Source organism: Mytilus edulis, chromosome 1, assembly GCF_963676685.1.
Source record: "Mytilus edulis chromosome 1, xbMytEdul2.2, whole genome shotgun sequence".
Lineage (NCBI taxonomy): Eukaryota > Metazoa > Mollusca > Bivalvia > Mytilida > Mytilidae > Mytilus > Mytilus edulis.
Window position 1 is genome coordinate 118,835,589 of NC_092344.1, and position 14,310 is coordinate 118,849,898.

General features: G+C 29.3%; 1 protein-coding gene across 1 annotated transcript; it reads left to right on the plus strand.

Moving 5' to 3' along the window:
* Positions 1–545: 545 nt before the first annotated feature.
* Positions 546–13,811, plus strand: LOC139502889 (serine palmitoyltransferase 1-like). Its single transcript, XM_071292556.1, has 16 exons — positions 546–687; positions 2,714–2,818; positions 3,559–3,662; positions 4,250–4,343; positions 4,751–4,823; positions 5,219–5,351; positions 6,109–6,238; positions 6,381–6,470; positions 7,065–7,172; positions 7,711–7,806; positions 8,514–8,610; positions 8,891–8,945; positions 9,450–9,567; positions 9,952–10,025; positions 10,438–10,533; positions 11,059–13,811. Exons 1-15 carry the CDS (start codon positions 604–606, stop codon positions 10,526–10,528), a joined length of 1,452 nt encoding a protein of 483 aa, XP_071148657.1. The 5' UTR covers positions 546–603; the 3' UTR covers positions 10,529–10,533; positions 11,059–13,811.
* Positions 13,812–14,310: the final 499 nt, after the last annotated feature.

Sequence of the window (14,310 nt, forward strand, 5' to 3'; positions counted from 1 at the left end):
ATCAGTGAAATAATTGAGACAGATTTGCAATGTATGTGTAAAAAAATGTATTTGTATAAAGAAAATAAGTAATTATCCATTATAATCAAAAATGTTTCAATAAATACCAAATATTTGTGAATTAATTTTTAAAGCAATTTATTAGTAGATAACTCTTACAGTAAAAAACATTATTATACTGGAATGATAGAGATTTTTTGTTTACTTGAAGCAAAAAACAAGTTTAGTTTACTTTTTATTTCCTTAAAGCCAGGAACATATATAGTGTTAGATGTACTGTTCCCAGTTAAAAACATATTATAAAACTTATCTTCTCATATTTTATTTCAAATTTATCTCACATAGTTTTTTTTATTTTTTATTTAAATAATTTTTTTTCATGAACAATATTTGCCAAAAAATAGTACAAATCTGTGTACAATAATCACTAAATCACTTTACTAACTTGGACACCTAATATAGTTTCGTAATTGTGCATTTATACAACAATTAAATTTTGGTTATCAGACAAACCTTTCAGTTTATTCGGATACTTTCGGGATTTTATTCGTAAAACCTCATGACTTTCCTTAGGGTGGAGGATTGGCATACCTACATGACAACATGATGAACATTATCATGGCCACGAACAACTCCTTTTTACCGAAATCTAGTGATATGTACGAGCTGATAGAGTCTTTTTTACAGGTAATACATTTATGAAGGTTTTTTTTTAAAGCAAGAACTTAAGATATGATACTAATACATGTTATATGACTATGCAGCCACCTGATGATGTGATCAACGTTGTATAATTTATATTTATTATCAGATGTCATAAATGATTATGTAATGGTGTCACATTAATCATGTTTATTTTGACTAGTTTGTAATGCAAACGAAAAATAGAAGATTTATACTGAATATTGTCAGAATTGTGAAGACTTGGGTGTGAAATTGTTCATAAAATTCTAATCTACATATTTGACTTGAAATTAATCAGTACAAAGTCACAGATTAATACAATTAAACTAATGAAATATAAGAATGTATAATAGGAAAGAAAGTTAAACCACACAAAACGTCACAAATCAGATTTATTGTAATCACACCTTATATAAGAATGCTGAGTTTTGATTGATTGGTTGTTATGTATTTACAAAGATTATTTGGAAAATGTATTTACAAAGATTATTTGGAAACTGATTTGAATCTTAATATACGGAAGTGATTATATAGTTTGGATTTATTATAGTGCAATTTTTATTCTTCTTGAAATTGTATATGGATAAAACACATACACCATTTTGATAAAATTTGGGAAATTTTCTTTTAAGGGGTGGGATGTTATGTATCTGTATTGTATGGTCGTATGTGTTTTGCAGTTTAGTCGTGAGAGTTGTGTCCCTTTGTATGATAATGATGCATATTTGTCATGTGATGTTATCTGTCTCTTTGAAATAAATGTGCTATGGAAATAGACATGTTTTTGTTGCTCTTAAGCAAATATAACTTTAGCGGCATGGGGAGGCAAGTATTATGTCTCCCCATGTACGTAATATGGTTGCCAATGTATTTTTCACATATTCTTAAAAAAATCCTAATTTCAAATGAATTTTCCTGTTTTTCAACACTGCCAGTGAATTTGCTTCAAATTACCCTCTATGCTGTGGTATTTGCCATTTTGAATTTTCCTTTTTTACCCTCCTGAGCATCTTCCGGCCAAAATTAAAATGGTGTGACAACAACGTTTACACATAGATACCATGCATATGACGTTACTTTAAGACTGCTTTTACATGTATAGAACATGTATAATTCTAGAAGTACTTTGATAGTCTCTACTTAACCTCTATGGATGGCAGGGTGCTAGTTAAAAAAAAAATCCCTTCACCTGTACAGAGAGTTTTAATCAAAATCCATGTCGGGTGTAATAAGTTTAAACATATTTATTTATCATGGATTGGGTAACAAAGTTATTGCAACTTATATTAATCCCTTTCCACTTTTCAGGTGCAAGATTCAAATCCTACCATTGGCATGTTAATAGGTCTCTCAAAAGAAAAAGCACTGATGGATTGTCCTGGAAGCATATTTATTTTTGTTAGAATAATAATGGTCTATCAGCAGTTACATTTATTTTATCTTTGAAGCGGTGCACATTTTTAATTTGATAATTTGATTTGACTTTTACAAAGAAAATACATAGTAGCAAAGAGGTAGAATAATTGTGGTTTTAGGCCAGAGACATGAACATAATTGAATTTATCAGAAAGGAAACAGATAACGAACTTAGGAACAAAAGTGAGGGGGTTTTTGATACCTTTTATGAAATTCTCCAGACATATCTTTTACAAAAATTCGTCCTACAACAGTTTACAACTGTGTATGCCCACAATTTCGCGAGTGTGATTTAGTTTTTTCTAAATCAACAAAGGTGGTTTTTTTACGTGCAAGATATTATGCAGCAAAATTCAATATTGCAAGTTTCTTATCTGCACCAAATTTCACCTGGATAGTTTAATGATGTATGAAGCTATTTTGTCTATGAAAATTTTGCATTTAGTTTTTACTGCATTGTTAATATTTTATATAACTTAGGTGGTTGAGTTGTCTAGGACACTGGACAAACAGCAGGCAGTGTTACCAAGATGTCACAGAAGCAAGGGTTTGAATCCTGCTGAGGAAAGAACAAAACATCAGCCTCAAATCATCACTTATTTTCTGTTTTCAGGCTCCCACATACCACCTGATATTTGAAGCTTTATTAATAATATGGATTTTCAAGCTGATATTCTTTTCTACAGAATATCGTCCAGAATCTGTTCTGACAGAAAAGGTAAGAATGAATATAGTTACAGATGTTGTTCAAGGTTCTGTGTTTGTCGCTGCATTGAAGACCTATTGGTGACCTTCTGCTGTTGTCTGTTTTGTGGTCGGGTTGTTGTCTCTTTGACACATTCCCTATTTCCATTCTTAATTTTATAAATAAAATGAAATGTTATTTCAAAACAGATTCTTCTGTTAATTAATGATTAGAATCTTGGCCAAAATGGTATTTAAATGTGATCATACTTTCTGATTCTGTTCATGCCCTTCCTGGTGGCATTATGTTTTTGTTCTGTGTACGTCCGTCTGTCATGCTTGGGGTTAAAGATAAAATCCAATCATCTTATAACTAAGAACACATTTTCCCTATTATATAATCTTTTTAATTTTAATGCCAAATTAGAGCTTGACCCTACTTTCACAGTCCACTGAACATAGAAAATGATAGTGCAAGTGGGACATCCATGTACTATGGACACATTTTTGTTTTAATCTGTAATGGAAACTTAAAAAGAGGTGTTTTAGCATGTTGCACTTCATCTAGTAATAAATGTTTTAAGTTTGTCTCCGTAAGTTCAATAAGGAGCACACTTGGGCATTTCAACCCATTTCTTAGAAACTAATAAACCATATAAGGATTCAAAAATTTCATTTGCAGATGCATCTTAGAAAATTCATTTAAAAATGAAAAGAAATCTATTTTGCAATTACTTGACAAGCTTTTTAAAAAAAACAACTACTTTGTTATAGGAGAAAGCAGAATTAATTGAAGAATGGCAGCCTGATCCATTGGTTCCTGATGTAGATGAAAATCATCCATTATTACAAGCCATGGAGAAGAATATTATATCGGGGTTTGTTTTTCTTTGATATTATAATATTTATCGACTATTATCACTCCTATAATTTCTATGATCTGCTGAGAGATGTTTAGTTGGACTTATTGTGACGAAAGTATTATTATTCCTTAGTAATCAATTAAATGTGACAAAAGTATTATCATTCCTTAGTAATCAATTTGTCAACCCATCACACAACATCTATATTGTGTATACAATTCATTTTAAGAAATCAGGCTGTGTGCTTAAAAAATGCATTTTTATACAAGCATTGGATGAAAAAGACAGCTTGAGACAATATTCATTTTTGACTTACAGCCTTGAGTGATTATCAGTAGTCGAGAAAAGATGTACTGTGATCATAGTGATCAAATGCCATTTGCTATAGTTGTTAATTGACAATGTTTAGACATAGATTGGTAATTTTGTTTATCGTCAGTTTTAATGCATATAAAAGATCATACCCCAAAACTCATAACCATATAGTAAGGAGGAAAAAATTTTATATTTAAAGGTAAATAAGTTTTACAGGTTTTTACCCTTCAGATTTTCATGCATGTCAGTCATAAAAATTATTTTTGCTTCTTTTGTTTTATTTATAGAAAACCAGACAAATATGTGATGATAAATAACAAATCCTCTTTAAACATGGCGACACTGAACTTTTTAGGAATGGCAGGAAATGCAGAAGTTGAGGTTTGTTTCAATTTTGTAAACACGACATAAAGAGACCCATAGAACTGTACCTAACACCAATAAACATTGACGAGTTTCAGGAAACAGCCTATTAATGCCAACAAACAAAAACTTCTCAAATTATAAAAAAAAATAGGAAAAGAAAATCGGGACGCTTTTTAAAACAATACTGTAGCTGATACTAAAAAAAATATTTAGTGACTCCATTATAGAAATTTAATATCTTGTGTGTTGAATTATAAATTTACCAACTCAGTGTTTCCTGTTGGATCAAAAGAAAAGAGGAAAAGTATTGATTTTGTACAGAAAGATGATATTAACTCACTAAAATACACCATTACGTTACATTTGTACTTTCAAAGTTTCCAATGTATTGTCACTTATTCTATATATTTTTTATTCTTAAGGCTGCTGCCATTAAGACACTGAAAAAATATGGAGTAGGATCATGTGGTCCAAGAGGTTTCTATGGAACTATGGGTAATTATTCCTGATCAATAATACTCAAGAATTGAAATGAAGCTGATAAAAATATTTCATCTCAAATAGCATATAGATGCAGGTGTTTCTAAAGCAAAAACAAAAAACAAAACAAAATACACATTACCTGTATTTAGGATTAAAGAACATTTTGAATATCAGAATATCAAAACAATTGATTTCTAAACTATGCTACTTTATTTATATTCTGTGTATTTAATTGATTCGTAGCTGAGCTTTGAGATAAGAATTTCGGAATGAATAGATTTAGTGGCACCAGTTAGATTTTAAAGTAAGGAGTAAAATGACAAATTTGTCTTATCTTATGACTATATTCAGATGATTTAAAGTTAATTCTCTATTGTTATTTTATAAGTTTTTGATTTATTTTTCAGATGTCCATTTAGAATTAGAAGAGAAGTTTGCCAAGTTTATGTATTGTGAAGAAGCAGCTTTATATTCCTATGGTTTTGCCACCATAGCCAGTGCTATCCCTGCTTACTCAAAGAGGGGAGATGTTATATTTGTGTAAGTTTCAAATTCATAATTATATAAGCAAGGTTTTGAAAGATATTTTCATTTATGAAATTTTAATAATATTTTACTGAGCAACTATAATTCATAACTTCTCCATATATGATACAAACCATCATCCTCACTAAACAGTCTTGAAAATGTGACGTCCCAAATGAACAATCTGACTCACACTGAATTAGGAGGGGTGCTAGCATAGCAGGATGCTCCCAAATGTTTTATTACCTGGCTTTATTGTTAACCTCTCTTCTAAGGAGATGAACTTTTCAAACAGTGTATCAAATGCTATTTATGTATAGACAATGCCATCCCTCTTTTTATTAAGAAGAGGGTACTTTGAAAGACGTGTTATCACCACAGATGACTGATACAGCAAACAACTTGAAACAAAACAATTTGGGCAAAAGAAAAACAAAAGAAAGAAATCAGAAAATTTGGTGTAAAAACTCAGACAAACAAGATACAAATTTGGTGTGGCCTCACATATGACAATAGAATTATAAGTAAAATTTATGTAAGAAAGGCAACAATATTCAACAGTTTTAAAATCCTTAAATCATCATTTTAAATATTTGCTATATCTATTCAAAATATCATGTATGAAATCACTGAATTTAGTAACCAACTTAATACAGTTAAATTGTTATATTTACACAGGTGCTATACATTTATTTTAAAATGAATGTTTTGTGAATTCTGGTAGCAGAGTTACATGTATTATATATATGATTATTATATTGTATTTTTACAGGGATGAGGGTGTTTGTTTCTCTATACAGAAAGGTTTGGTAGCCTCTAGAAGCAGAATTAAATGGTTTAAACACAATGATATGGAGGATTTAGAAAGATTATTACTGATTCAACAGGATGAAGATAAAAAGGTACACTGATATTCTAGTAGTTATTTAAAAAAAATAAAAAATCTACCCTTCCCTCTCTCAAGTTTGCATCAACTCTTTTGAGATTTCAGCATATAATGCAATAAATATTTAAATCACTGATTAATATGTTTATATTACATAGAATCCCAAGAAAGCCAAAGTAACGAGGAGATTTGTGGTGGTAGAAGGATTATACTTTAACCATGGTGATATCTGTCCACTTCCTAAAATTGTAAGTATATTTATTATTTCATTATTAACCTCAATAATTTCTAACATATATTCTTTGAAAAATATCGAGATTTTTTAACATGAATAAAAAGGCATTACCTCTAAGCAATAAAAACCGATGAGTTATAGAGAATTATTGAATTGTAGTCTCATTTTACATAAATAAATTGTAGAATGTCTGTCAGAAGTAACTTATTACTATAAATTCAGAAATTATTGCGGCATTTATTACTGCGATTTTGACATTTTAGACTCAAATGCCATTTTAATTTTTGCAATAATGAGAAAAATCCTGTTTAGTTTATACAAACAAATTCAAAATGCTGTTTTAATTATTGCGATTATAAACCTGTTGCATTTTACGCAATAATAAAAACATCGCAAAAACTTCTGAATTTACAGTATGAGATTTAGTATGTTTATATATTAAAATTCAAAATGTGAAATTTAAGTGATACAATTATAGAATAGCAATGTATTTAATTTTTAAAACATTGAATGTTATTATAAGTTTTAAAGTTATATCTTGCAGTATGAATATAAGTAATTTAAAGTCAAATGTAGGATAACATTTTAAAGACAATTTTATTAATAGGTTGAACTAAAGTGGAAGTACAAATTGAGACTGTTTATGGAAGAAAGCTTTTCACTTGGTGTTCTTGGGGCCAATGGAAGGGGAGTTACAGAACACTATAATATATCAGTAAGTATTATATCATCACCCAGGTTCACATACACGTCCTTTGAAAATGAGATTGCCAGTGAGATATATATCTACCACAAAATATTCTCTATGACATTAAAGTGAAGACAAATCTTCAGGTTACCACAAGACCTTTTGCATGTGGTTAAGCAAAATTTGAGCCTATTGTAAATTAAACAGAAGTTTATTGATGCACTAAAGTTTGGGCTGCTCTAGAAACGTGTATAATGTTGATTTGTATTATAGGTAGATGAAGTAGATTTGATAGCAGCTTCATTGGAGAATAGTATTGGCAGCACTGGAGGCTGCTCTAGAAACGTGTATAATGTTCATTTGTATAATAGGTAGATGGAGTAGATTTGATAGCAGCTTCATTAGAGAATAGTCTTTGCAGCACTGGAGGATTCTGTAAAACGTGTATAATGTTGATTCGTATTATAGGTAGATGAAGTCGATTTGATAGCAGCTTCATTGGAGAATAGTATTGGCAGCACTGGAGGCTTCTATAAAACGTGTATAATGTTGATTTGTATTATAGGTAGATGAAGTCGATTTGATAGCAGCTTCATTGGAGAATAGTATTGGCAGCACTGGAGGCTTCTGTTGTGGTAGAAAATATGTCATAGATCATCAGGTAGGAATTAAAGATAATAATAACAAATTCATTTTGTTTCTGTTTTAATGATTATCAGGTTTAGGTAACTGGTTCTCAGTCTTATTACCTCCCCTTTTTGTCCCTGTTGTAGCATAATATATCGTTTTTGATTTAAAGATTATCTGGTGTAGGTAACTGGTTCTCATTCTTATTACCTCCCCTTTTTGTACCTGTTGTAGCATAATATATTGTTTCTGTTTTAAAGATTATCTGGTTGAGGTTACTGCCTTATTACCTCCCTTTTATACCCCTGTTGTAACATAGCATATTGTTTCTGTTTTAAGAGATTATCTGGTTCAGGTTACTGCCTTATTACCTCCCCTTTCTACCCCTGTTGTAACATAACATATTGTTTCGATTTTAGAGATTATCTGGTTCAGGTTACTGTTTCTCTGTCTAATTACCTCCCCTTCCTACCCCTGTTGTAACATAACATATTGTTTCTGTTTTAGAGATTATCTGGTTTAGGTTACTGTGTCATTACCTCCCTATTGTTAATATGATTTATTGGTTTTTAGAGATTATCTGGTGTAGATTACTGCCTTATTACCTCCCCTTTCTATCCCTGTTGTAACATAACATATTGTTTCTATTTTAGAAATTATCTGGTTTAGGTTACTGTTTCTCTGTCTTATTACCTCCCCTTTCTACCACTGTTGTAACATAACATTTTGTTTCTGTTTTAGAGATTATCTGGTTTAGGTTACTGTTTCTCAGCCTCACTTCCTCCAATGTTAGCCACGGCTGCTATAGAGGCTCTCAACATTATGCAGAATGATTCCAGTAAGTCTTCATTAATTTCATATAGATTTTTATTTATAAAAAAGAATAAATGATATGGACTTATAGAAAAGATTAATTGTTTGCAAGATATATTTGATCAGATGAAATTTTTGAATAAGGAACATGCAAATAAAAATTTCTCATCAGAATAGATTTTAACAATAATCTTACATAACTGTAGAAATATTTTAACCTTTGTATATTTAGGAAATGGTAGTAATAACAAGTATTGATGAAATTTTAGAAATGATATTCAAATTAAAAATATTTTTTATTTCAGGTATTTTACAAAGACTTAGAGAAAATTGTAGAAAGATGTATGATGGTTTGTCAATGTAAGTCTATGATATACAAACATTTAATTTTTTTTGTGTTTTATGTCAGCTATTTTTAATGCTATTGTTTTCCCTTTATCAACACGCAATTTTATTTTCATATTTTAAATGTGATGATATTTTTACCAAATTTGTTCTTACTATAATATATCCCATGTGTGCTGATCAGGCATTCAACCACCTTCAATATTTGGAGATCAAATTGTCTCTTCATTTATTATACAATACATTACTTATATATACTTCTACCCTCATATTCATTCTTCTTATCATATAATATGTCAATGAAAGATTGCACTCTTGAAAATGGTGTATTTTATTCATATTCTTATATAAAAACAAAAAATAACAAATATTGTGTAAAAATACTGACCATTGCAATCAAAATTAAAATTATTCAGGACATATCAAATACATTTTACTTCTAAACATAATTTTAAATATTATGATGAATTGAATAAGGAGATACTGACACAGGATATAGCTGTGAACTTTTCCTTACAGGATATCAGGTGTAGAAGTAATGGGAGATCCTTTAGCTCCTATTAAACACGTCAGATTAGCAGAAATTAGCGATAACAGAGAGTTAGACATGCAAACTTTACAGAGGATTGCTGATCACGTAAGTTCAATACATTATATTTGGCAAGACAGACTGGTATACTGTCTGTCTGTTACAAAAGATTAATTTTTTCAAATGTGTTTTACTGTTAAGATAGGTACTTTGAAAAATTGTGCTTAATTTCTATATATATTGTGCAATTATAATTGATTGATTGATTGTGCATCTCCTGTTTCAATTTGTGATCAGATTGATTTTTCAGGTTTCTCATAGAATTACAAATTACTAAAAAAATTACCCAAATTGTCAAACTATTTAAGTATTATGCTCAACCAACAAAATAATGATTGACTTACTTGAAGCTTATAATGCTTAAAGGTTTTCAGTGTTTATATATGTTGTAAAAGTAAAGACATCATATAATGTTGTTTGTTATATTACCAGGCTATGGAGAATGGTATTGCCATAGTTTTAGCCAGATATTTAGAGAAAGAAGAACACAAATTACCACCACCAAGGTATGTCCTGTTAAATGTTATCAATCATTCTGGTTACACACAAGAGAATATGTATGTACAGGTATAAACATGATGAGAAAAAAAACAGACACTGATGGGTTGCTGTCCTGATTTTCTCTACTTCACTTGCTTGGAGTTTAATACATATATCCTCTCAAGCCAAGAAATTTCTCTGTTTTATGAAGTAATAGAGAATTTTTAGGTCTTATAATTTCAAAGAAGTACAAGGTCCTTTTTCTGGTAATTTCATAGGATAGTCATTAAAATCCAGAATTAAAAAGAAATTTATAATTGTTCAGTAAATTAAAAATGTTGGTAAACTTATTGTTTTTTTTATTGTAATACTAATTACTCTAACCTAAAAGCTATGAGAAATAGTTATATAATTGTATTTCCTTGTTATCTGTTTCAGTATTAGAATTTCTGTAAATTGTCAGCTGACAGAAAATGAAATAAACCGTGTTGTGGATGTTTTCACCAATGCATGCAGATCTGTTTTATGATTGGGGTAAGATAAACTTTAGTTATTATTAGTTGAAAGTTTTCTTTACTCACTGTACAAAATCAATCTTTTCTTCATTATAACTCAGAAAAAACCAGACTTGAAGCTGCCAAACTTGACAAAAAAGCACATTGTTTTAAAATATGAACCAGAGAAACAGTATTCAATAATGAAATCCTTTCTTATCAGTTACAGACAAGAATACCCTTTTCCTTTAGTGAAAATATAACTAAACTTAGATTAAAAAGACATGTTGCAAAAGATGGTGGTTAATTGGTTGTGCGAAACCATTTTCATAGTCTTCTATAGTTTTTTTTTCCCTTTTCTCCAATAGATCATCTTTAAATTACAGCTGTGTAAGCCACCTTCTATCCAGAAAAAATAGTAAAGCAATCATTTCAGTGTAACTTTCTTTCTTCTTGTTCTAGATGATAGAAATGCCTTTGAAAACAAACACTATTTAATTTAGCATAAATAATTTAATGCTCTTTGCCATTACACTATGTATAAAAAAAATTGATTGTTTTGTAGATAAAAGTGAAACAGAGTGAAAGACCAAGAACAACAAATATTGTTTATAGACATTTATATGATATTACTATAGACAGGAATGATAAATCTGAGAGAGTAAATTGGAACAAGTGCCTATTTCGATAAATATAACTGCATTTTGAAGAAGTTTTGTTTGAGACGAAGCATAACGCATTAACAAGCTCCAACATTAAAAAACTCATTCTAAAATTGAGGTGCATTGTGTTTTAGATAAATTAGACTTATTAAGAACTATTGAAAACAAATTTTATTTGATTTACTTTTATAAGGGTGTTCTTTTTTAAACCATTTGTCCATTTGTGTTATTTTACAGTATTCTATGCAGATTCATTCTTTTGTTCTACATCATATTCTATACTGTCATGCTATATTGTTATCAATCGATCAAAAAGGGCCATTTACATAGAGTCGTTTTATAATTCACTATCATATAACTTTATATCACACATTTTCATAAAGAAAAGAGTTCTCTCAGTGACTGTTTTGTTATTATTGTTATTTTGATAATTTTGCTGAGTTTATTAAATGCTTTAGTTTTAAAATTGATTGAAATTTGTATTGAAAAATGTGTGTTGTGTTATTGGATTCTTCCCTGTGTATACAGGGTTACCTCCCTTTGTATAGATAAATGTGTTTTGTGTTATTGGTTTTTTCATTACTCTGTGTATATAAGGTTACCTCCCTGTGTTGTGATAAATGTGTGTTATGTCTGGTTTCAAGGGTAAATTCAGTAAATTAATATACATCATAACATACAATCCTTTTGGGGGAGAGCTTTCAAGAAAACTCTAAAGTTGTCTGCTCAACTGAATGGTAGGGCTAGTTTGTAATAGATATTTTCCATTAGATGAATTAAAACTAGGGTTAAAAAAACATTTTTGAATTAAAGCTAGATCCAATAAGTTTTTTTGTATAACAAGGTTGAAAAGAAATGGGGGTCAGTGGAGGAATTTAATGTGAATCTACAATATTTGTAAACAAGACCCTATGTTTTTATTTTTGCAAAAGATGGGTCTGCATGTGTAATTTATTGAATGATAAATTAAAGCTTATGATTTTTAAAGGTGAATAATGTATAAATTTAATTCCAGTAATAGGTTTGCATATGAGTTTTTTTATTCAAATTCCCCATTCATTTACACTGTGTATAACAGGCTACTTCCCTTTCATATTGTTTTTTAAGTTATTATATTTTGAAATTATTTGCGTTTTAAATTCCTCTAGAATATAACATTTTTTTTTAAAGAATGGTCATAGTATGGGCACTTCATGCACTTTAAATGCTTGTTTTTATGTAAATATATCCAGTAATGTAAATTTTGTTAAATTTTTTTCTTTCAATCTTAAAGCCATCTGATGAATAAAATAAGTATTTGAAACACACACATAATTCTTTGGTTGTCATCCATTGTTTCTTTCTTACTTAAATCAAATGTTATGTACAGTTCTTCTTAGCAAAGTTTATTAAAGAATATAAAGGGAGATAGTAACTCCATCTTTTTATACTTAACTGTTCATTTATATTTTTATACGTTTTTATATTACAAGTAGTGTAAATAGTTGTCATTATTTATTCCGTCAACATCTGTAAAGTAGTTGTGTTAGTGAATACATTTGTGAAGTTGTGATTTTTAAATCAAATTTTCTCTGAACTTTCACTCAGAATTTTTGTTAATATACTTTTATGACATTAAAACATAGGAAATGATTTTTGTTTGTTGATGTTTAAATTTATTTTTAACTGGATTTTCAAAGAAAATCGGTTATTGATTAACTTTGAATTAAAAATGATCCTATGATTATAATTGAAAAGTGAATTGCAAGGATTGTTTTGAGGATTTTAAATGATAATCATGAATTAAACATTTTAAATATTTTAAATGTACAGATCAAACTTGACAGAAATTTATTTAAAATTGCAGTACAGTAAGGAAAATCTAATATAACAAAGTATAAATTTATTAAACTAAATGAACGTAATTTTTAAACACTAAAGAGATCATAAAAATCAGTTCATATGTTCTAGACATCATACCTTTTCCATGTTCTAGTTATTGTGCTATGTTTTAATAATTATGAATTGCTTATCAGAATCTAAATAATTCTATCATGCTATGCTCTATGTTCATTTTAATATGAGAAGGCATTACATTTATCAACATTTTACACCACTGTAATATTTGATGTAAAGACATTAGCAAATATAATGGCTACTCATGTTAAAATAAGTAGAGCATGGCATGGACATGGTTTTTTTTTAATAGAAGTCATACTTTATTAGAAATTTTACACCTTCTGTTTTTGAATGTAATGTTTTAACCATTATTATATTAAAATGTGTATTAACTCAATTTTAAAAGAAATAAAAGTGGAAACAAAAGTTCTTGTTTTTATATCAAACTTGGATGCTAAAAATCAAAAAGGGCTAGAAGCATTCATGGGTCACAGAGCTTGTTTTAATAAATTTGAAGAAGAAAAAAAACTGTATTTATTTCTTTAGCAGTTATGATGTTTCTTTTGCTTCATTGTTGAAGTGAAATTGTAATTTAGTTATTGCTGTTCTGAAAACTATAACATTTTGTGATAATTACATTTATGTAAAGTGTGAAGTTGTCAATATAAATGAACTGTGTATAATATCAAGAATGTTATGTTAATATATCATGTAATGCTTTAACTTCACTAGAACACACTGATTTTAAAGATAAACTATTATGTAGTTAATGAACTATTTATATTCTTGTTGTCTCTTATAAGACCATTGGCTAGTTTCTGGATGAACTGGGTTTACAGACCGAAGTCATATTACAAATATTTTGGTTACCAACATTATTTGCTGAAATGTCATCTGGTGCAGTTAAATTGGTACTGTTTATGCTGTTGATATAATTACCTTTTTTGGAAAGATTAGAACTTGTTCTAAATCTTTACTACGGCACCGGCCTCCCTAACAACATGACAGGTTAGCTACTGTTACTAAATGTATTCACACTGAAATATAGTTCCCTATGGTTCTCATGTATGTGTACATAATACACATATAAACTGAAAAAATAGTTATATTATTGTTTCATTCAAGAATGTATGTCATTAAGGTGTGTTGATGTGCAGGCTTTTTATGCCCCACCTACGATAGTAGAGGGGCATTATGTTTTCTGGTCTGTGCGTCCGTTCGTCCGTCTGTGCGTCTGTTCAGGTTAAAGTTTTTGGTCAAGGTAGTTTTTGATGAAG